We start from the raw sequence: 26,004 nt of genomic DNA on the forward strand, positions 1-26,004 counted from the left end.
GGCTGATTAAGTGTAATGTTTTAAAATAAAAAAGAAACCTCACTGTGTCAAAGGTATGAATAAAGAATAACTTTCTCGCTGGTATTCATAATGACTGTCCCTCAGTAGGTTTCTTAAAAGTCCCTAAACAGGCAGTAGAGGGTATCATGTCTCCATGACAACGCACTCTGGAATATCAGTAAGACAGTTGTGATTTCAGGCTAGCCCGCAATATGCTGTTACGTCCTTTAGCAAGATACTTTACCCTAGTCGTTTAAGTTTACAGAGCTGTTGGATGGGAGGTCCCTGAGAACATGTGTGTTATCATTTTCATCCATGTGTACCAATAAAGGCAGAGAATCTGTATTGTCGTATTTTGTATACAGTTGAGTATGATTCTTAACTAAAATAACTTTTAAAAAAAGTCAAAGAAATCACACTTTGAAGAATTACATAAAACTTAGTACTAGCATTGGAAGTACTAATTGTACTTGTGCTTACTACAGTCAAATTAATTATCAACATGTAGGAAAGAACCCATAATATTACCATTTATTAACCAGCAAAGAGCATATGTGTGAGAGAGAACTTGATACAATAGAAAACGTGATATAAATAATGTTTAGACTACCATACCTCAAGCAGTGCATGGATGTAACTAGTTTGCAGTCTAGTAAGACATGTCTTACCTTTTTGGGAGTTTGTGTACAAACTGAAACCTTAGCTGAGAGGAACTCTTGGCTTGAAGATGACACCACATTATGATCATCTGGTGAGGCAGCTACCTAGATAAAAATAACAGTAGTTGACTATTTTATATTAAACAATTAGGTTAAATACTAAACCAAATTGGTGAAAAGTCTTCTAGTGTTACCAATTTGTAATTTTTAAAATACATTTGACGTACAAATTGAAAATTAAGGTTTAATGAATTTGTTTTGTAGCTACAAGGATTAATTAAAACATACGTCTCTTCCACGTCTACACCATCTCCAAGAACTGAAATTTAAATATGTTATTGTATGACATATTACTTAGTTTTTGCTGTGTTTAAAGTCAGTCACAGTCTTGTGAGAACACAGCACGTAAAATACCATTATTATATATTCTGAATATACACTTATCACACCTTTCTTAGCACTTCACCACAAAATAAATTCAGTTATCATTTTTGTCATCTTAGAAAACAATAAGGTGTTTAAACCCTACTGTACTATGGGTGTGTCAATAACAATCCAGATTTTGATCATTTTACAGTGTGTATATATATACTTTAACTGAATTACATAAATCTCAGTAAAACTAAAACTAAGTAGCACCTAGTTTTGAGTTTGAAAAAGCCACAATTTCACTTACATTTTCATTTAAGTTTTTGTATTATGAAATTCCCAGAAACTTATTGATTAATATTGATTTATATACATGATTAACTTAATTCATATTCATTAACACATTTCTTTTAATACTTGATTTTACCATAAGTGGTTGGTAAAACAAGGCAAAAAAATTAGAAGATTTATCTGTGACCTATGACCTTGCCTGCTACAATGCTGCAAGGTCAGGCTAGGTTACTTGATCAGCTTGTGACTGAATTCTCACCAATCACCGAAATTAACAGAACACTAATGATACACCCAAGCTGCCTTACAGTATTTGTATATCTGTAAATATTTGTTTAAAAGACTATATGGCATAGAGAAAACAATCATTTTTAAAATTTGTTAGGAGGACCCGTAGAGCACAAATGTACATATCTAACACCCCAAGTGAATGAGTCACAGTTACGTACTTGTAGTACCTGTATCCTTGCTGTTTTTTGGGATAAACAAGGAGGACCTTCCTTTTCAAACTCTTCCTGGACCTCTGGAGACTCTTCTGGAAGTTCATTTGTTTTGTATCCAACACTAGAAGTATCTGAATATTTCCTTAGCTTTGCTCGAGAACAAGGTGCTGTTCCACATCTGGAAGATGTTGTTCGAGTGTAGGTTTGGTGATATTTCTTTACTAAGCCTTGATGATGCTTCAGTTCTTTCAGAGCTTTATTTAGAGAAGCTGTTCGTTTCACAGACAGTTTCTGCAGACTCTGCACTGATAGGTCTGATGTTCTCACTTTCCACATTAGCCCTGGGTTAAGTGAATTAAAGTTCACATAATTAACTCCGTTTGAAAACTTGTATATCCAGGCTTTTAACCCTGTAACAGCAGGACTGTTATTGTGTTACGTTCATAAAACATTTAGCCAAATAAAAATTGTTGGCTTTTTCATTGGTAACCTGGAAATGTCACACCACTGTCATTATTGTGTGTAAATTACGAAACAGTGTAACAGTTCTTTAAAACATGTTTAATGGATTAACTTTCCCAAACAAAATACTAAATTTTGATATGTAACAATGCTGACACTCTCCTTGTTATCATATATTGTTCTTAATATAAAAATATACATATACACATATATAATGTTAGTGAAAGAGGTCTTGTACGGAATGTTAGGTCTTTCTTTGGAGGATAACATATAATATCTTACACATGTTCAAAGAGGGAATATCTTTTAAAAAACTACTATTGCTAATAAAAATAACTACAAGGTACACATCACAATCAACTGAACACCTTACACAAGGTAGTTTTAAACAAAAAACCAGACATTTTCCACTAAAATTCAGTGAGATACAAAACAGAAATATATGCATTATTCACAGAACATATTGGTGACATATCATAAAAACACAATATAGAATAAAATAAATCTCATTGTTTCAAATGAAGAAAATGATGTTGAAAACTCCATCCTAGCCAGAAAAATGTAAAATTCTGTCATAATTTGGTACACGGAATACGAGACATGCCTACAAAAAATCAAAATTAAATAATATTCAACTGAGACTTCAATACCAAATTATTAACAGGGTAAAAATACCCTATCTGATACAATGTATGCACTGAAACATTAATGGTTGTATGTCCTGTCTGATACAATGTATGCACTGAAACATTAATGGTTGTATGTCCTGTCTGATACAATGTATGCACTGAAACATTAATGGTTGTATGTCCTGTCTGATACAGCGTACGTACTGAAACATTAATGGTTGTATGTCCTGTCTGATACAGTGTATGCACTAAAACATTAATGGTTGTATGTCCTGTCTGATACAGCGTATGTACCGAAACATTAAAGGTTGTATTTCCAATTAAAAAAAAAACAATTCTTGTTTGAATCACTAGAAAATTATTAAATCATTGATTCTACAATATCTTAACATCAAAGAGTATTTTGTCAATATAAGCACGGTAACAATGAATGTAGTGAATGGCAGCTCATACATATTCCTAATCTAAGCTTTTAAATAAAACAAATATATTTTTTATGAATCATTACTTTTTAGTTTTAACAGTATCAAAGTGTAATAACTTTAAATACTTCTATAGCATAAATCACAATTTAACATTTCTGCAAACAAAAAGGACAAATGTATTTAAACAAAGAACACTCAACACATCAGAATGGCCCATTGCAATGTCAACAGTAGAACTGTGAAACATCTGAGCACAGTATGATACTTCCTTTCACTAAGTCACATTTTACACTATCCATTGAAGAGTCACAGAACTTTCTATAGATGTAGTTCTTTCTCAACTTTCTCGCACAAACTTTTTACAACAATACTGCAGGACATGTGAACAACAATCAACACATGTAAGAAGTTATAGTGTAACAATAAGAATATTTGTACCTGTAACTGAGACTATGTTAAATAAATTTGTGTTCACAGAATTTTCAGTAACAAGTAACCAACTGCAGATGCAAGTTTATCACTGGGTCACGAGTTTGTTTTTGAATATGGGGGACCAGAAAGATTAGAAAAAATTAGAATCAATCTCAGGGTTTGTTAAAAAAAAAATACTGAAATCCCTTACCCAATAACAAATAATGCTAATGAATTCACTGACCACTGTCCATCAGGTCAATTTTAGTATAAATAGATGATCAGTAGATGTTGAACAAATGTATGGTATCACTGAATATAAGCATATAGAAAATAATAGGAAGAGACAACTCTAACTCAAATAAATTAATAAAACTATGAAACTTTTGTTCAAGTTTTCATGCAGTAAGACAAGAGATGTACATCCAAACAAGTAAGTTGTCTACAAGTGTGCGCATGGTTAGCCAGTTAGCAATAAAACGTTACCATAGGAAATGGAAAACAGTGCCCAAACAGGTTGCCCTGTCCCCTGAAGTTAATAAAGCTCAAAACCTAGATTATTTAAATAATGAGGCATAGAACAGCATGTTTCATTATATTTAAGGTTAACAAAGGTTTGTTGGTTTTAACCCTCCATTAACCCGTGTGATAAAGTACAAGCAGGAGTCATGGATAAGATACTTTCAAATTTTTTGTTAAGATTGTAAGAAGACCAGATTTTTTTACAAATTGTTGCTTCAACTTGGCTGTTTGGGTTATTGAAAGTATGGTAAAGTTAATAACAAACTCATACCTTTGATGATATCCACCAAAGAATCTGACATCATACATATTATTTTCTTGTTTTATAACTTTTGCCGGCCAATATGGGAATCCCTTTTGTCTTGCCCAAACCAATTTATGAGGTGGATTCTGTGAAAACAAATTCTTATACATAAATAGTACAAAACAAAAACTGTCCTACTGTAACCTGTGTAAGTTTTGTTTCTTACTCAATATGGTTCAACCCTAAAGATAAGTTACTTAACAGGTAATGCTTGTTCTATAATGAGATCAGACTTTCTAAATCATCGTGGAAATACTTAACAACTTGGGTAAAATACAGCATTGCTGGTCATTATTAAGTTATTATAAAATAAAATATGTAACATGATAAATTACTATACATGTAATACTGGTTTGGTTGGCAAGTTTTCTTGGAATAAAATTTCTCCTATCAAAGTTGCATAGTTTAACAACAATTAACGTCAGTACGAGGATCCCCTGCTTAGTACTGGTTCTACTACAAGTCTGAATAAAACACATCACAAATTCCATTTATTCAACGCATATTGAAAAATGATTATGTTAATAAACGATTGTTCAAAATATGCTCAATCTGAAAGGATAATTACTGAACTTTATTATCAAGTTCATCCTAATGACTTTTGGACAACATCTGAACAATGAACAGTTGGAATGCAATGTCATAAACAACATTTCTTGATAACAAGAAACCCACTTGAAATAAAAATGTATCTCAGAATGGCTAGTATGGGTATTAACACTTTTATTGGTAAACAGAGAACAATATTTCGACCTTCCAAGGTCCTCTTCAGGTTAATGAATAGAGAGTTTGCAACTGACTGTTGCTGGGCACATGTATTAGCAACAAGAGCATAAACAGGTACAGGATTGTAGGGAGCATTGCAGTTGGATATTAGATTGTTAATCAGTATAGGTATAAAGGTGTCCCTATATACTGGGGTTTAGTTGTTGTATAAGTAGGGCTTCTTTGATTTTGCACTTGTTTATATTTGTTTCCCTACTTAGTGTCTTCGCTTGGCACTTTCTGTGGTTATGTTGTGTTTTGTTTTTTTTCATTTGCAGTGTTCCAAAATGTGTGAAGGTGTTTTTTTGTGTTCTTTGAATCTGTTTCCATTTTTCTGCTTGTTTCTCCAATATAGACGACGTAGCAGTTGTCACATTGTATTTTATAAATAATGTTGGTGTTATGTTTGTCAGAGTAGTTTTTACATAGTATGGACTTTAGTTTTGTACCCAGTTTTTGAATAAATGTGGTCTTCACTGGAATGTTGCGTTTTGTTATAAGGTTTTTCCAATTGTTGGTTTATTTTTTTTTTGCTGATGTTGGGAACATATGGTATGCAGCAGTGTAAGGTTTTGTATAATTTGTTGTATCTTAGGATTTATTGTTGTTGGTGTAGGTATGTGCATATAAATTTTTTACATGGTTTTTGGCGGAAATTTGTTAATCTTGATGAAGTGTTGTTTTATTTTGTTGATTTCATCATTAACTTTATCAAGTGAACATAGTTTTGTGGTTGTGTTTATTTGGTTTCTTAATATGTTGAGTTTTTGTTTTGTTTCATGTGCTGAGTCCCAGGGAATGTATAGTCCAATATGGGTGAATTTTCTGTGGATTTCTGTTTTAAATTGTGTATTGGTTCTAGTGATTTTGAGGTTGAGAAATGCTATTTGATTAGTCTTTCCTGTACACAGGTAAACTTGATGTTGAGGTGTATTGAGTTAAAGTGATTGAAAAATCTAAGTGTGTGTTCTGTAGATGTGAATCCAACAATTGTATCATCAACATACCTGTACCAGTATAGTGGTGGGTGTAAAGCTGAATTAATTGCTTGTGATTTAATCTCTGTCACAAAAATGTTGGCTAGAACTGGTGACAGGAGATTCCTCATACTTAGGCCATTTAGTTGTAGGTAGTTTTTGGTTTTGAACATTAAGTTAGTTTTGGTGGTAGTGCATTCTATAAGGATTGCTAATTGGTTGCTGTGGATGTGTATCAATTGGTTGGGGTTTTAAATATAAAGTTCTAAAGCTATCTTGCAGGCTTCAGTTGTTGGGACTTCTGTAAAGAGGGAGATTACATCACAACCGGCCATTAATGCTTCATGATTTAGTTGATTAAGAATATATTTAAAGTTAAAGGAGTATTTGGAAAAGAAGCCGGCTGATGTTAAATACTAAAAAAATGTCCACAGTATATATTATATACATAACACTTCAAAACAGTATCTCAAACAACTTTATAACACTTCAAAACAGTATCTCAAACAACTTTATAACACTTCAAAACAGTATCTCAAACAACTTTATAACACTTCAAAACAGTATCTCAAACAACTTTATAACACTTCAAAACAGTATCTCAAACAACTTTATAACACTTCAAAACAGTATCTCAAACAACTTTATAACACTTCAAAACAGTATCTCAAACAACTATATAACACTTCAAAACAGTATCTCAAACAACTTTATAACACTTCAAAACAGTATCTCAAACAACTTTATAACACTTCAAAACAGTATCTCAAACAACTTTATAACACTTCAAAACAGTATCTCAAACAACTATATAACACTTCAAAACAGTATCTCAAACAACTTTATAACACTTCAAAACAGTATCTCAAACAACTTTATAACACTTCAAAACAGTATCTCAAACAACTTTATAACACTTCAAAACAGTATCTCAAACAACTTTATAACACTTCAAAACAGTATCTCAAACAACTTTATAACACTTCAAACAGTATCTCAAACAACTATATAACACTTCAAAACAGTATCTCAAACAACTTTATAACACTTCAAAACAGTATCTCAAACAACTTTATAACACTTCAAAACAGTATCTCAAACAACTTTATAACACTTCAAAACAGTATCTCAAACAACTTTATAACACTTCAAAACAGTATCTCAAACAACTTTATAACACTTCAAAACAGTATCTCAAACAACTTTATAACACTTCAAAACAGTATCTCAAACAACTTATAACACTTCAAAAACAGTATCTCAAACAACTATATAACACTTCAAAACAGTATCTCAAACAACTTTATAACACTTCAAAACAGTATCTCAAACAACTTTATAACACTTCAAAACAGTATCTCAAACAACTTTATAACACTTCAAAACAGTATCTCAAACAACTTTATAACACTTCAAAACAGTATCTCAAACAACTTTATAACACTTCAAACAGTATCTCAAACAACTTTATAACACTTCAAAACAGTATCTCAAACAACTTTATAACACTTCAAAACAGTATCTCAAACAACTATATAACACTTCAAAACAGTATCTCAAACAACTTTATAACACTTCAAAACAGTATCTCAAACAACTTTATAACACTTCAAAACAGTATCTCAAACAACTTTATAACACTTCAAAACAGTATCTCAAACAACTTTATAACACTTCAAAACAGTATCTCAAACAACTTTATAACACTTCAAAACAGTATCTCAAACAACTATATAACACTTCAAAACAGTATCTCAAACAACTTTATAACACTTCAAAACAGTATCTCAAACAACTTTATAACACTTCAAACAGTATCTCAAACAACTTTATAACACTTCAAAACAGTATCTCAAACAACTTTATAACACTTCAAAACAGTATCTCAAACAACTTTATAACACTTCAAAACAGTATCTCAAACAACTTTATAACACTTCAAAACAGTATCTCAAAACAACTTTATAACACTTCAAAACAGTATCTCAAACAACTATATAACACTTCAAAACAGTATCTCAAACAACTTTATAACACTTCAAAACAGTATCTCAAACAACTTTATAACACTTCAAAACAGTATCTCAAACAACTTTATAACACTTCAAAACAGTATCTCAAACAACTTTATAACACTTCAAAACAGTATCTCAAACAACTATATAACACTTCAAAACAGTATCTCAAACAACTTTATAACACTTCAAAACAGTATCTCAAACAACTTTATAACACTTCAAAACAGTATCTCAAACAACTTTATAACACTTCAAAACAGTATCTCAAACAACTTTATAACACTTCAAAACAGTATCTCAAACAACTTTATAACACTTCAAAACAGTATCTCAAACAACTTTATAACACTTCAAAACAGTATCTCAAACAACTATATAACACTTCAAAACAGTATCTCAAACAACTATATAACACTTCAAAACAGTATCTCAAACAACTTTATAACACTTCAAAACAGTATCTCAAACAACTTTATAACACTTCAAAACAGTATCTCAAACAACTTTATAACACTTCAAAAGGCAAGTATCTCAAACAACTTTATAACACTTCAAAACAGTATCTCAAACAACTTTATAACACTTCAAAACAGTATCTCAAACAACTTTATAACACTTCAAAACAGTATCTCAAACAACTATATAACACTTCAAAACAGTATCTCAAACAACTATATAACACTTCAAAACAGTATCTCAAACAACTATATAACACTTCAAAACAGTATCTCAAACAACTTTATAACACTTCAAAACAGTTATCTCAAACAACTTTATAACACTTCAAAACAGTATCTCAAACAACTTTATAACACTTCAAAACAGTATCTCAAACAACTTTATAACACTTCAAAACAGTATCTCAAACAACTTTATAACACTTCAAAACAGTATCTCAAACAACTTTATAACACTTCAAAACAGTATCTCAAACAACTTTATAACACTTCAAAACAGTATCTCAAACAACTTTATAACACTTCAAAACAGTATCTCAAACAACTTTATAACACTTCAAAACAGTATCTCAAACAACTTTATAACACTTCAAAACAGTATCTCAAACAACTTTATAACACTTCAAAACAGTATCTCAAACAACTTTATAACACTTCAAAACAGTATCTCAAACAACTATATAACACTTCAAAACAGTATCTCAAACAACTTTATAACACTTCAAAACAGTATCTCAAACAACTTTATAACACTTCAAAACAGTATCTCAAACAACTTTATAACACTTCAAAACAGTATCTCAAACAACTTTATAACACTTCAAAACAGTATCTCAAACAACTTTATAACACTTCAAAACAGTATCTCAAACAACTTTATAACACTTCAAAACAGTATCTCAAACAACTTTATAACACTTCAAAACAGTATCTCAAACAACTTTATAACACTTCAAAACAGTATCTCAAACAACTTTATAACACTTCAAAACAGTATCTCAAACAACTTTATAACACTTCAAAACAGTATCTCAAACAACTATATAACACTTCAAAACAGTATCTCAAACAACTTTATAACACTTCAAAACAGTATCTCAAACAACTTTATAACACTTCAAAACAGTATCTCAAACAACTTTATAACACTTCAAAACAGTATCTCAAACAACTTTATAACACTTCAAAACAGTATCTCAAACAACTATATAACACTTCAAAACAGTATCTCAAACAACTTTATAACACTTCAAAACAGTATCTCAAACAACTTTATAACACTTCAAAACAGTATCTCAAACAACTATATAACACTTCAAAACAGTATCTCAAACAACTTTATAACACTTCAAAACAGTATCTCAAACAACTTTATAACACTTCAAAACAGTATCTCAAACAACTTTATAACACTTCAAAACAGTATCTCAAACAACTATATAACACTTCAAAACAGTATCTCAAACAACTTTATAACACTTCAAAACAGTATCTCAAACAACTTTATAACACTTCAAAACAGTATCTCAAACAACTTTATAACACTTCAAAACAGTATCTCAAACAACTTTATAACACTTCAAAACAGTATCTCAAACAACTATATAACACTTCAAAACAGTATCTCAAACAACTTTATAACACTTCAAAACAGTATCTCAAACAACTTTATAACACTTCAAAACAGTATCTCAAACAACTTTATAACACTTCAAAACAGTATCTCAAACAACTTTATAACACTTCAAAACAGTATCTCAAACAACTTTATAACACTTCAAAACAGTATCTCAAACAACTTTATAACACTTCAAAACAGTATCTCAAACAACTTTATAACACTTCAAAACAGTATCTCAAACAACTTTATAACACTTCAAAACAGTATCTCAAACAACTTTATAACACTTCAAAACAGTATCTCAAACAACTTTATAACACTTCAAAACAGTATCTCAAACAACTTTATAACACTTCAAAACAGTATCTCAAACAACTTTATAACACTTCAAAACAGTATCTCAAACAACTTTATAACACTTCAAAACAGTATCTCAAACAACTATATAACACTTCAAAACAGTATCTCAAACAACTTTATAACACTTCAAAACAGTATCTCAAACAACTTTATAACACTTCAAAACAGTATCTCAAACAACTTTATAACACTTCAAAACAGTATCTCAAACAACTATATAACACTTCAAAACAGTATCTCAAACAACTATATAACACTTCAAAACAGTATCTCAAACAACTATATAACACTTCAAAACAGTATCTCAAACAACTTTATAACACTTCAAAACAGTATCTCAAACAACTTTATAACACTTCAAAACAGTATCTCAAACAACTTTATAACACTTCAAAACAGTATCTCAAACAACTTTATAACACTTCAAAACAGTATCTCAAACAACTTTATAACACTTCAAAACAGTATCTCAAACAACTTTATAACACTTCAAAACAGTATCTCAAACAACTTTATAACACTTCAAAACAGTATCTCAAACAACTTTATAACACTTCAAAACAGTATCTCAAACAACTTTATAACACTTCAAAAACAGTATCTCAAACAACTTTATAACACTTCAAAACAGTATCTCAAACAACTTTATAACACTTCAAAACAGTATCTCAAACAACTTTATAACACTTCAAAACAGTATCTCAAACAACTTTATAACACTTCAAAACAGTATCTCAAACAACTTTATAACACTTCAAAACAGTATCTCAAACAACTTTATAACACTTCAAAACAGTATCTCAAACAACTTTATAACACTTCAAAACAGTATCTCAAACAACTTTATAACACTTCAAAACAGTATCTCAAACAACTTTATAACACTTCAAAACAGTATCTCAAACAACTTTATAACACTTCAAAACAGTATCTCAAACAACTTTATAACACTTCAAAACAGTATCTCAAACAACTTTATAACACTTCAAAACAGTATCTCAAACAACTTTATAACACTTCAAAACAGTATCTCAAACAACTTTTCCAAAGAATTTTTACAAAATAAAACAACACTTCATCAACATCAACAAATTTCCTCTAAAAAAACTGTTGAAAAAATTATACACACACACCTAGACCAACAACAAACAAACAACAAAAATCCCACAAAACCTTACACTGCTGCATACCATATGTTCCCAACACCAGCAAAAAAATAACCATTTGGAAAAAACTTATGACAAAACACAACATTCCAGTAAAGACCAAATTTATTCAAAAACCAGGTGCAAAACAAAAGTCCATACTCTGTAAAAACTACACTAACAAACACAACACCAACATTATTTATAAAATACAATGCAACAACTGCCACAACTTATGTATTGGAAAAATAAGCAGAATAATGGAAACCGGATTCAGAGTACACAAAGAAAACACCTTCACACGTTTGAGAACTCTGCAAGTCAAATAAACACAACATGACCATAGAAAACACTTGGATATTAAGTAGGGAAACAAATATAAACAATCGTAGAATCAAAGCTCTACTTACACAACAACTAAAACCAAAATTAAACCAATATAGCGGAACACATTTATACCTACAATCCCTTGCCCGTTTGTATTCATCCCTAATATATTTGCCCAACAACAGTCAATTGCAAACTCTCTATTCATGAACCTGAAGATGACCTAGGAAGATCAAAACTTTGTTTCCTTCTTATCAATAAAACTGTTAATACCCATACCAGCTGTTCTGAGATACATAAACAACATTTAGACACAAGTCTATATATTACTTGAGAATCTTAAATATTCCAATGATTGAACTCCTATTATATAAATATTACCAACATCACCTTTTACAACTTGCTCTGTAAGAACAACACAAGTACTCTCAAGTGTCTGTAGCAATGATTTTCTCCATGTTTCTTCTTATTCTACCAATGGCACAGAAATGAGATAGAGTTAGATCATAAGATAACAACATACACCTGAGTTGTTCAATGTCCATAGTTTGTGAACCATGTAAAAATAGTGTCTTCTTTCCTCCATAAATCTGTGATGTGTGGTTTTAAGACTGTCATGCAATATCTTTCACTGGATACAGATGAATACTGTTCAAGGAAAAATCAGCTGAGGTAAAGAATGAAACCTGAAGCAATTTTACAAGCCTGTTAAATTATCACTTCTTTGAATCAGACACTGTCATAAGACCAATAACACTGCTCCTTTCAACAAACTAAAAGTACTATTTTAATGAGAAAATCTAACTTTTTATTTTCTAACAACTGAATACTCACACACGGCTGACAAAACCAAAACTTGTCTACCTTCTCGTTCGACATAAGATAACAATCTTGACACTGTCGAATCTCTCCTAAGTCATAGATACAATCCTGTAACATCTGCCTTGCTATGTCTGCCATTACACTATGAACTGAAAACAATAATAAACATTTCACAATAGTACACCTTCTTTAGAACTATTAGAATGTATTTTACTACTTCAAATACAGGTTAAAACATTTCACAATAGTACATCTTCTTTAGAACTATTAGAATGTATTTTACTACTTTAAATACAGGTTAAAACATTTCACAATAGTACACCTTCTTTAGAACTATTAGAATGTATTTTACTACTTCAAATACAGGTTAAAACATTTCACAATAGTACATCTTCTTTAGAACTATTAGAATGTATTTTACTACTTTAAATACAGGTTAAAACATTTCACAATAGTACATCTTCTTTAGAACTATTAGAATGTATTTTACTACTTTAAATACAGGTTAAAACATTTCACAATAGTACACCTTCTTTAGAACTATTAGAATGTATTTTACTACTTCAAATACAGGTTAAAACATTTCACAATAGTACATCTTCTTTAGAACTATTAGAATGTATTTTACTACTTCAAATACAGGTTAAAACATTTCACAATAGTACATCTTCTTTAGAACTATTAGAATGTATTTTACTACTTCAAATACAGGTTAAAACATTTCACAATAGTACATCTTCTTTAGAACTATTAGAATGTATTTTACTACTTTAAATACATGTTAAAACGTTTCACAATAGTACATCTTCTTTAGAACTATTAGAATGTATTTTACTTCTTTAAATACAGGTTAAAACATTTCACAATAGTACATCTTCTTTAGAACTATCAGAATGTATTTTACTACTTTAAATACATGTTAAAACGTTTCACAATAGTACATCTTCTTTAGAACTATTAGAATGTATTTTACTTCTTTAAATACAGGTTAAAACATTTCACAACAGTACATCTTCTTTAGAACTATCAGAATGTATTTTACTTCTTTAAATACATGTTAAAACATTTCACAATAGTACATCTTCTTTAGAACTATTAGAATGTATTTTACTACTTCAAATACAGGTTAAAACATTTCACAATAGTACATCTTCTTTAGAACTATTAGAATGTATTTTACTACTTTAAATACATGTTAAAACGTTTCACAATAGTACATCTTCTTTAGAACTATCAGAATGTATTTTACTTCTTTAAATACATGTTAAAATGTTTCACAATAGTACATCTTCTTTAGAACTATCAGAATGTATTTTACTTCTTTAAATACATGTTAAAATGTTTCACAATAGTACATCTTCTTTAGAACTATTAGAATGTATTTTACTTCTTTAAATACATGTTAAAATGTTTCACAATAGTACACCTTCTTAGAAGTATTATAATATATTTTACCACTTTAAATACAATGTAAACCATTTCACAATAGTACAACTTCTTTAGAACTATTAAAATGTATTTTACCACTTTAAATACAGGTTAAAACTTATTAAAACTGTCAATATTATGAACACATTTCTTTCAATGCAGAACACCACAATGGGCTATGTAAGATGTGTCTAGTCATGGAATGAGACTGATTCTCAAACTCTAGTCTGATGAGTCCTCAAACTTGGTATCGAGTAACTTGATTATTCTAAAAACTCTCAGAAGGAAATCAATAAATAATGAAAGAGTTTTTCTAGTATGAATGTGGATAACTTAAGAAGACACAATATAAATTATTTGATGAAAACCACTAAAAAGTTTATTAAAAAACAAGAGAACCACTATAAAATATCTACACTTTTATAACCATTCTGAGGAGAAAGACATTAAAAGTATTAATGTATAACTACCTATGTTCCTCAATGAGCATGATAATATATAAGTATAAAACAATAGAAACTAAATACTAATTTATAAATACAACATTCTCTTTCTGTGATGATGAGTAATCTAGATAATTTCTCATTACATCTTGTTCACCGAGTTTTTGTCCGTGTTTGTGTGCATCACTCAGAAACACAATTGTACACAAACTTTCACAAGTTTAACAATGACATCATCAAAGTAGATATCTGAACCAATTCTTCCTTTATCCATACCTTTCACCACTTTATTTTTAATGCATCATCTAAAACTTCCTAAACTTAACTATTTGTATGCAGTTTTACCTCGGTAAACAGTCACATACTCACAGTTTTATTAATGCTTGTCTCTGGTTAACAACTTGTATAAAATTTCCCTCAACCTTGTATGCCAGATTCCACAAACACATTTTAAATATCTTCTGAAAAAAATCAAATTTACATTTTTCGTACCTATCTCCTCAAACTCAGTTTTTTAAACATCTCTGTTTTGAAATGTTTTGACACAAATAATCGAATAGATTTTGCATTCACTGATCCCATATATATACATTTCAAAATCTTTCCATAGCATAAAATAAACTTGTATACTGCTTTTAAAACACACTATGTATGTAAGTTAATACCGCTGGAAGTTGTTGAAAATTTGGCATAGAAACCAACAGGGAAGCTGTTGTGGCAGTAGGCTAACCTGAGTGAAAGGGAAGGAGTTTAGAACTTAAAAGGAATTTTGAAAAGGAAACATTTATACACCAAAATAGTTGGTTAATGTACATTAGAAACAGAAACTAGTAATATAGGACTAGCCTGAACCTACCTCCAAAGTAAATAACAGTGTTATGTACGACATTCTGTAAAGGCCCAGCTGAAACTCTTCAAGACATCTGTACTGCTGTGTCTTTGCTTTTCCTTCCATGTTGAGTATATCCATTTTCTTGTAGATAAGGTGATCCTGCCTCCACTGTTTGTCCTCTGTGTGAGCCATCTTATGCAGTTCCCGTGGTCTATTATGCGTTGAAACACGTGATTACTAGTATAGACTGTCATGTCTATTACAAGGAACTAGTATTACTAGTTTAACATGTCTACAACACACATTAAGAGTATACAGTGTCCTGTCTATTACATGAAACTTATCACTAGTATATCCTATCTTGTCTATTACCTGAAACATGTTATTACTAGTTTAACATGTGTAATACACACAGTTGTGTCCACTACATGAAACATATATTACTAGTATACATTGTTCTGTCCATTATGTTAAACATGTATTACTAGTATACACTGTCCTGTCCACTACATGCCATGAGTATTACTAGTATACATTGTCCTGTCAACTACATGCCACAAGTATTACTAGTATACATTGTCCTGTCCACTACATGCCACAAGTATTACTGGTATACACTGTCCTGTCCACTACATCCACAAGTATTACTGGTATACACTGTCCTGTCCACTACATGCCACAAGTATTACTAGTATACATTGTCCTGTCCACTACATGCCACAAGTATTACTAGTACACATTGTCCTGTCCACTACATGCCCCAAGTATTACTGGTATACACTGTCCTGCCCACTACATGCCACAAGTATTACTAGTATACATTGTCCTGTCCACTACATGCCACAAGTATTACTGGTATACATTGTCCTGTCCACTACATGCCACAAGTATTACTGGTATACATTGTCCTGTCCACTACATGCCACAAGTATTACTGGTATACACTGTCCTGTCCACTACATCCACAAGTATTACTGGTATACACTGTCCTGTCCACTACATGCCACAAGTATTACTGGTATACATTGTCCTGTCCACTACATGCCACAAGTATTACTGGTATACACTGTCCTGTCCACTACATGCCACAAGTATTACTGGTATACACTGTCCTGTCCACTACATCCACAAGTATTACTGGTATACACTGTCCTGTCCACTACATGCCACAAGTATTACTGGTATACATTGTCCTGTCCACTACATGCCACAAGTATTACTGGTATACACTGTCCTGTCCACTACATGCCACAAGTATTACTGGTATACACTGTCCTGTCCACTACATACCACAAGTATTAATGTTATACACTGTCATGTCCACTACATGCCACAAGTAATACTGGTATACACTGTCCTGTCCACTACATGCTACAAGTATTACTGGTATGCACTGTCTTGTCCATTACATGAAACACATATTGCTACTAACATTACAAAGCAACTCTGTCATCTAATTTTACTACTATGAAAATTAAGTGTTAAAGTCACTTCTTTTCAATGCAAGTAATAATTTGTTTGAAAAACTTTGTATAGTACTGCAGCAACATATGGCTACCATGCTGTCTTAGGTATGTGCCTTCTAGAAAATAGAAAATACTACATTAATTTGCTTAATTCTTTAGAAAAACAAACAAATGACTATTTACTGTCTGTAAACAAATAGTTTAATATTTCATTTAATAAACACTGGCAAAATTTATGGGTTTGAGAATCTTTGTGTATTTTAAGGCAGTGTCTAACGCTTACTTAGAAATACCAACATTGGGCATGTGCAAATGTGTGGAATTTCAGCAAACACGGTAACACAGTCACTATCAGAGAATTTATGCATGTGAGGAATTTATCTCATGATATGTAAAGATGAAAAGAAATATTCATTCAATACATAATGAGAAGTTCACTACACTATAAACAACAGGACCTGTAACTCATAAGATAGGTGCAGAGTAGTGAAGCCTCAGTTGATAACTAATACCAGCTGCGCAACATTAATTAAATGCAAGTAGAAAAGACGACTGAAGTTTTAAAGTGTCTCTGTGTGGCTTCATTCAATGCACTTTCAAACTGGAACATAAAACATCACATCAGCTGTATTAAAAAGTTGCATTGCTGTGTGTAACACTAAAGACTGAATTTCAAATAAGCCCAATTTGAATCGCAAAGTGTGACATGATATGGGTCAAGCTATCTCTTGCAATGTTAAGAAGCATTAAAATGATTCAAATTTGACTTGAGTGGGCAAATGTGATTAATGGCTGAAAATACTGCTGAGAGCAAAGGTGACCAACTGGTGAAACAATGCATTCAGGCCTTTGAAAGTAAGAACACATTTAATTAGCTATACTCAATACCAGGTTGATTTGTAGTTAGGATCTATACTGGTAGCTTGTTTTGATTATTTATATCAAACTTCTAAACATGTGTCAACAGCAACATCCTTAACCTTAAGAACATTACTTTTGACTGTCTCTTAACTTATTTTACAAGATAGAAAATCTGTATACAACAAAATGTATCTTACTGAATGTGTTACAGCCTATTATACATTTTGATCTCAGGATATTTACTGAAAAAAAGAGTTTGTTTGTTTTGAATTTCATGCAAAGCTACACAAGAGTTATCTGTGATAGCTGTCCCTAATTTTGCTGTGCAAGTCTAGACAGAAGACAGCTAGTTATCACCATTCACCTCCAACTCTTGGGATACTCTTTACCAATGAAAGGTGGGGTTGACCATCACATTATAAAACCCCACAACCAAAAGGGAAAGCACATTTGGCGTGACAGGGATTCGGACCTGCGACCCTAAGATTGTGAGTTCGGTGCTCTAACCACCTGACAATGCCAGGCCCAAATAAGAGTGAAACTAACAAAGTCTTATTAACTAATTTATGTGTACCATGCTATCATTAATATACCAGATTCATATTATTGTATTTATGAAAAATATTTCATTGTTTGGTGTTTTAAATCTTACTTTTTCTTTCAGTCTTAGGCAGGTGTAGCTGAGCAGGATGTTTAATTCATGTTTTTTAACTTTCATTTCTCTTTTACTTTTCAATGCCTATAGGAAAATAAACAAGAATGTATTACCACCAAAATACTGAAACTATGTTTTAGAAACAATACCACCTTTAGTTACTTGTAATACTCTGTCAAAAGAAACGTGCTCGAGCCAAATTAATTGGGTACAAGAGTTGAAGATTTACAAGTTGTTATTGTTAGTTTGATACAAACTTTCATTTTTAATTTGGTTCTAATTTTTCCATCAAAACAGAACTGTTCAAATATAATTAGCAAAACTGGTCACAAACCAATAATTTAACAATAAAAAACACAATATACAATAAAATAGTGCACATATTAAGTATCAGGATAATACCTAACTTCCACCTCCTATATATACATACATACACACATCTTACTGACATTTTTACTCAGCTTATAACAAGTAATATGAAAAAAAACACACACAGCCAATACCATATTATGTTTCTTATACACCTTTTACAAAAAACACAGACAATACAACCTGACATATTTACAGATTCTAGAAGTATGTTTCTTACACATTTTGCAAAAAGGACAGACAATACAACCTAAAATATTTACAGATTCTAGAAGTATGTTTCTTATACGTTTTGTAAAAAGGACAGACAATACAACCTGACATATTTACAGATTATAGAAGTATGTTTCTTATACATTTTGTAAAAAGGACAGACAATACAACCTGACATATTTACAGATTATAGAAGTATGTTTCTTATACATTTTGCAAAAAGGACAGACAATACAACCTGACATATTTACGGATTCTAGAAGTATGTTTCTTATACATCTTGTAAAAAGGACAGACAATACAACCTGACATATTTACAGATTATAGAAGTATGTTTCTTATACATTTTGCAAAAAGGACAGACAATACAACCTGACATATTTACAGATTATAGAAGTATGTTTCTTATACATTTTGCAAAAAGGACAGACAATACAACCTGACATATTTACAGATTCTAGAAGTATGTTTCTTATACATTTTGTAAAAAGGACAGACAATACAACCTGACATATTTACAGATTCTTGAAGTATGTTTCTTATACATTTTGTAAAAAGGACAGACAATACAACCTGACATATTTACAGATTCTAGAAGTATGTTTCTTATACATCTTGTAAAAAGGACAGACAATACCACCTGACATATTTACAGATTCTAGAAGTATGTTTCTTATACATTTTGTAAAAAGGACAGACAATACAACCTGACATATTTACAGATTCTAGAAGTATGTTTCTTATACATTTTGTAAAAAGGACAGACAATACAACCTGACATATTTACAGATTCTAGAAGTATGTTTCTTATACATTTTGTAAAAAGGACAGACAATACAACCTGACATATTTACAGATTCTACAAGTATGTTTCTTATACATCTTGTAAAAAGGACAGACAATACCACCTGACATATTTACAGATTCTAGAAGTATGTTTCTTATACATTTTGTAAAAAGGACAGACAATACAACCTGACATATTTACAGATTCTAGAAGTATGTTTCTTATACATTTTGTAAAAAGGACAGACAATACAACCTGACATATTTACAGATTCTACAAGTATGTTTCTTTTACATCTTGTAAAAAGGACAGACAATACAACTTGACATATTTACAGATTCTAGAAGTATGTTTCTTATACATTTTGCAAAAAGGACAGACAATACAACCTGACATATTTACAGATTATAGAAGTATGTTTCTTATACATTTTGTAAAAAGGACAGACAATACAACCTGACATATTTACAGATTATAGAAGTACGTTTCTTATACATTTTGTAAAAAGGACAGACAATACAACCTGACATATTTACAGATTATAGAAGTATGTTTTCCTATACATTTTGTAAAAAGGACAGACAATACCACCTGACATATTTACAGATTCTAGAAGTATGTTTCTTATACATTTTGTAAAAAGGACAGACAGTACAACCTGACATATTTACAGATTCTAGAAGTATGTTTCTTATACATTTTGTAAAAAGGACAGACAATACAACCTGACATATTTACAGATTCTAGAAGTATGTTTCTTATACATTTTGTAAAAAGGACAGACAATACAACCTGACATATTTACAGATTCTAGAAGTATGTTTCTTATACATTTTGTAAAAAGGACAGACAGTGCAACCTGACATATTTACAGATTCTAGAAGTATGTTTCTTATACATTTTGTAAAAAGGACAGACAATACAACCTGACATATTTACAGATTCTAGAAGTATGTTTCTTATACATTTTGTAAAAAGGACAGACAATACAACCTGACATATTTACAGATTCTAGAAGTATGTTTCTTATACATTTTGTAAAAGGACAGACAATACAACCTGACATATTTACAGATTCTAGAAGTATGTTTCTTATACATTTTGTAAAAAGGACAGACAATACAACCTGACATATTTACAGATTCTAGAAGTATGTTTCTTATACATTTTGTAAAAAGGACAGACAATACAACCTGACATATTTACAGATTATAGAAATATGTTTCTTATACATTTTGTAAAAAGGACAGACAATACAACCTGACATATTTACAGATTCTAGAAGTATGTTTCTTATACATTTTGTAAAAAGGACAGACAATACAACCTGACATATTTACAGATTCTAGAAGTATGTTTCTTATACATTTTGTAAAAAGGACAGACAATACAACCTGACATATTTACAGATTATAGAAGTATGTTTTCTTATACATTTTGTAAAAAACACAGACAATACAACCTGACATATTTACAGATTATAGAAGTATGTTTCTTATACATTTTGTAAAAAGGACAGACAATATAACCTGACATATTTACAGATTCTAGAAGTATGTTTCTTATACATTTTGTAAAAGGACAGACAATACAACCTGACATATTTACAGATTCTAGAAATATGTTTCTTATACATCTTGTAAAAGGACAGACAATACAACCTGACATATTTACAGATTCTAGAAGTATGTTTCTTATGCTTTGTAAAAGGACAGACAATACAACCTGACATATTTACAGATTATAGAAGTATGTTTCTTATACATTTTGTAAAAAGGACAGAAAATACAACCTGACATATTTACAGATTATAGAAGTATGTTTCCAAGTGTTTTTTTCAAAATCATGATAAAAGATCACTTCTCATCTGAAGGTTCGATATTTTTGACATCTACAAGTGTTGTAACTCACCAATTTCTGCATGACTACAATCTACTTTTATAATAGTTTGACATTCAAAAGAACCAGAAGATAATATCGCCATGAGGCCAGACCTATTGCTAATGTTTAGCATTTAAACAAAATGCTCTTCAAGAAGATTCATTTCTAATATGAATCTGACTCAGTTAAGAATTCTGTATTTGTGGTACAAACATAACTCTATCAGCTTAACCCCTGCACTTGAAGGATTTATAAACAGTACAAATATAATTATTGGCTAATGATAAAATAATGAAACAATGGTAAAAAACAAAAATAAAAAAATGTTTACCCAACAATACTCATCTTAAATACATTAAGAAAAAATGCCTCCAAAACAACAAGGACGAGACAAGAACAGAAACAATGCTCCTAGTTAATTTCAAGGTTACACCTATCTCACAGTCACTTAAAATCCACAAAAACAAGACTTGTGACACTAACATGCTGATGAAAATTGTAGTGATTTCTTACAGGTGAAATGGAAGAGACGGACATGATATCAATTTAATATTAAAAAACAACTTTAATGAAACAAAATATACAACAACTGACTACCAGGTGGCAGCAGGATACCTACAAATACAAGAAATGTAAATAAATAAAAGAGTATTGTTTTGTATTGAATTTCGCACAAAGCTACTCGAGGGTTATCTGCGCCTAGCCGTCCCTAATTTAGCAGTGTAAGACTAGAGGGAAGGCAGCTAGTCATCACCACCCACTGCCAACTCTTGGGCTTCTTTACCAACGAATAGTGGGATTGACTGTCACATTATACACCCCCACGGCTGAGAGGGCGAGTATGTTTAGCACCCACGAGGGCTAATAAAAGAGTAAAGACATGCTTAAATAAAAGGTGCGACTATCAACAAATAAGGCAGGCACTAGTGGAAAGAATGTGACAGGACTTCTAAACAGAGTTCTAATTCTCTCAAATCAATATATGTTGTTTTCCCTCAAAAGCTGAGACAAATCTGACGTGAGTATCAAAACTATTGTCATTACACACATATTCTCAGCAGCTAATCAATCCAAAAATGGCACCAGAATGTGAATATATCTCTGCTACATGTTGCTGTCACAAGGTTAGGATGGATATAATGTAAATATCCAGTACAACAGGAGATAGGTTCTCTCACTAGTCAAACTATGAAAAGTAATACATTAGGCTGAATTTGACACACAACCCAAACCAGACATAGGATGTTTAAAATCAGAACTTAGAAGAAAAAAAAATCAAATAATTTGTAAATATGTACTACAGGATAGTGTATTAAGTAGTATACACTTGTACTTCAAAACACAGGACTGAAACTTGGCACTATTTAAAACACTGGTAAGAAAGAACCACAGAATAAAGTCTTTCAACTGTTAATCAACTGAGAAAGGTAGCACAGAATAAAACAAACGCACTCTAAAGCAGTCTGCCATTAATAACATAAAAGAAAACAAGTGAAAACCACTAAGGCCCTTCATTCTTACACAAATGAGCGCCTTTCATTTTCATACAACTGAAAATCACTGAGGCCTTTCATTCTGAAATAAGTGAATAACACCAAGGCATCCATTCTCTCACAACTGAAACTCACTAAGGCCTTCCATTTTCATACAACTGAATATGATCAAGGTCTTCCTTTGTGACAGAACTTAATAACACCAAGGTTTCCATTTTCTGACAAATGAATATCTCTAAGGCCTTACATTCTCTTACAACTGAATATCTCTAAGGCCTTACATTCTCTTACAACTAAATATCTCTAAGGCCTTACATTCTCTTACAACTAAAAAGAAAGTAATTATTGTAAAGTGAATGATGTCATCACTAGCAAGATAAAATATTAAAAACAAATAATGAGCCACTATCCGTTCAGTAGAAATCATAACTAACTATTGAAAATGATTGAAAACACTCAATATCAAAGTTAATGAATTTCCACATTGTTATTAATATTAACTTCTGATCAGGTTAACACTTGAACAACAAACTAAACAGTTTAGAAAAAACGTAACTAAACAGATAATTAGCATAAAAGACTAATAACAAACAAGATAAATAACACACACACAACATACAGGTAACTATTAACTAACAAATACAGCAATAAATGACACACACGTAAACCAATATTTTACAATTCTTAACAAACATGTCTGAGTTTATAGGCATTCCATATGCTAATTGTAATATTACAGACAGTTGGTATTTATGTAAGGTTACTTGGATGTAGGATGGTGTTTCTAATAATTCTACCCTCAAGAGAAACTATTCATAATTGAACTAACAGTAGACACCATACCCTGCACACACAGCACACAAAGTTATCAGTAACATCCTCCTTGATACAGACAATGTGAAAAACGCGGTGACATGCTGAACACAGCAGAACCTCACCACTGCAGTGGCACTCAAAACAGTACCAATCATGACCGCCACGCTCCTGTCCCAAGAATGAACAAAATCAGTATGTATTAATAATATCATATTAACATTCCAGTGGTTTCAAATTACTTGTACATGCATGTATACTTTAGTTTCAGTAAAATACTTGCTTTAATGTAACAGAAAGTAATCTTACTAGCCAATATTAAATATTTCATACTATAAACATGAAAAGTTGTATATTCAAACAGAGACTACAGTATCAAATAAAACTACAAAATAATATATATATTTATACATATATATAAATTCGTTGTTAACTAAATTTTCTCAACTATTTTTCTCTTTCCTAGAACTGAAGTTGTTTTTGTTCTTTTCAGAATGGTATTCATCTAACCTTATTAAAAAATCACAACATGTTTTAACACATAAGCTTTTGTTTTTAAAAGATATATAAACAATTTTATTTAAAACTATGCATACAAAAACACTAGAGCAAAATATATCATGATAAATGTTTTAAGGATAAAGCTACAGATCTACACATCTATTATGAGCCTATCATGAGTATTAGACATCAGATTTTGTTTTAATAAGCCCTTAAGTTTACCATGGAGCCACCAATGGGATAAATAAATTTTTACTGATGCATCACCGATTCTGAAATTAATAATGGTAGGCCTAAAACTTACACTAACAGTAAATGGTATTACAAGGAGATGCAGGTCAATAAATATTACAGTGATAGTGTTGAGACAAGATCTTTCTCAAATCAAACACTGTTCATTCCTCTAAGGTGCATACTGAAGTCCTTTCTTGGCCACACCTTTTTCTTGCACCTAAGATATTTTTGACGAGATGTTTTATACAGTGATGAAAAAGACACTTAAAAAGCAATAATGAATATGATTGAATGGATATTTTGTTAAACTCACCACTGGACTATATGGTAATTTATAACCGCACTGTTCCACACCAACTTTAGAACCCTTACAACCTATGCTCTTCTTTATCACCACTAACTTATCTTGAACAGCAAGATTCAGTTGTTGTTCCAAGTCACTGCTCGTCAAGTTATATTTACTTAATGCATATAGCTAGATATTCTATGAAAATTTGGGATTTGCTTCTGTTGCCGTATGTATTCCACAGAATCCCAGATGTGCTGGACAGTTTGAGGGCAGGCTAATCTTCTTCTCATAACCTTCATTGCTGACCAAAAATTCACAACCTGTTAACACGAAACCACAAAGATGACAGACCAGTTACAACACAATAAATTAACATGTATAGTGTAAGTACTTAAAAACAAATTTACTACAACATTATTGAGATTCTAAACATTCTAAAATTTTGGTTACAGTAAAAACAAAGAAATGTTAAGTAGAAAAATAAGGAAAAACAAGTTGTATACTAACTACTGAGTTTTGATCCCAGTCACAGGATGGTGTTGTAAACCATTTAAACACAGTAAAAATTCAGAGAAGAAACTTAGAAGTCTTCACTGGGAGTAAAGATAAAATGTGAAGATTTTTGGACAAACACTTACAAAAACTAATACTTCCACATACCAAGTTATGGATACACTATAGTAGTAATAAACAAAAACTGATACTTTCACACATCAAGTTATGGATACACT

At 31.0% G+C, this 26,004-nt stretch overlaps 1 protein-coding gene across 1 annotated transcript in view; it reads right to left on the bottom strand.

Moving 5' to 3' along the window:
• LOC143235737 (uncharacterized) overlaps positions 1 to 24,734 on the bottom strand; it is a 26,691-nt gene extending 1,957 nt beyond the window's left edge. Inside the window, exons 1-8 of the mRNA XM_076473943.1 lie at positions 24,280 to 24,734; positions 18,691 to 18,777; positions 15,736 to 15,922; positions 13,021 to 13,157; positions 12,577 to 12,834; positions 4,483 to 4,601; positions 1,769 to 2,103; positions 529 to 764 (exon numbers count right to left, since the gene is read on the bottom strand). Of these exons, the coding sequence (XP_076330058.1) occupies positions 529 to 764; positions 1,769 to 2,103; positions 4,483 to 4,516 (605 nt within the window). The 5' untranslated portion in view covers positions 4,517 to 4,601; positions 12,577 to 12,834; positions 13,021 to 13,157; ... (1 more) ...; positions 18,691 to 18,777; positions 24,280 to 24,734. The remainder of the gene's footprint in view (positions 1 to 528; positions 765 to 1,768; positions 2,104 to 4,482; positions 4,602 to 12,576; positions 12,835 to 13,020; positions 13,158 to 15,735; positions 15,923 to 18,690; positions 18,778 to 24,279) is intronic.
• Between the last annotated feature and the right edge of the window lie 1,270 nt (positions 24,735 to 26,004).

Source organism: Tachypleus tridentatus, chromosome 12 (genome assembly GCF_004210375.1).
Source record: "Tachypleus tridentatus isolate NWPU-2018 chromosome 12, ASM421037v1, whole genome shotgun sequence".
Classification (NCBI taxonomy): Eukaryota; Metazoa; Arthropoda; class Merostomata; order Xiphosura; family Limulidae; genus Tachypleus; species Tachypleus tridentatus.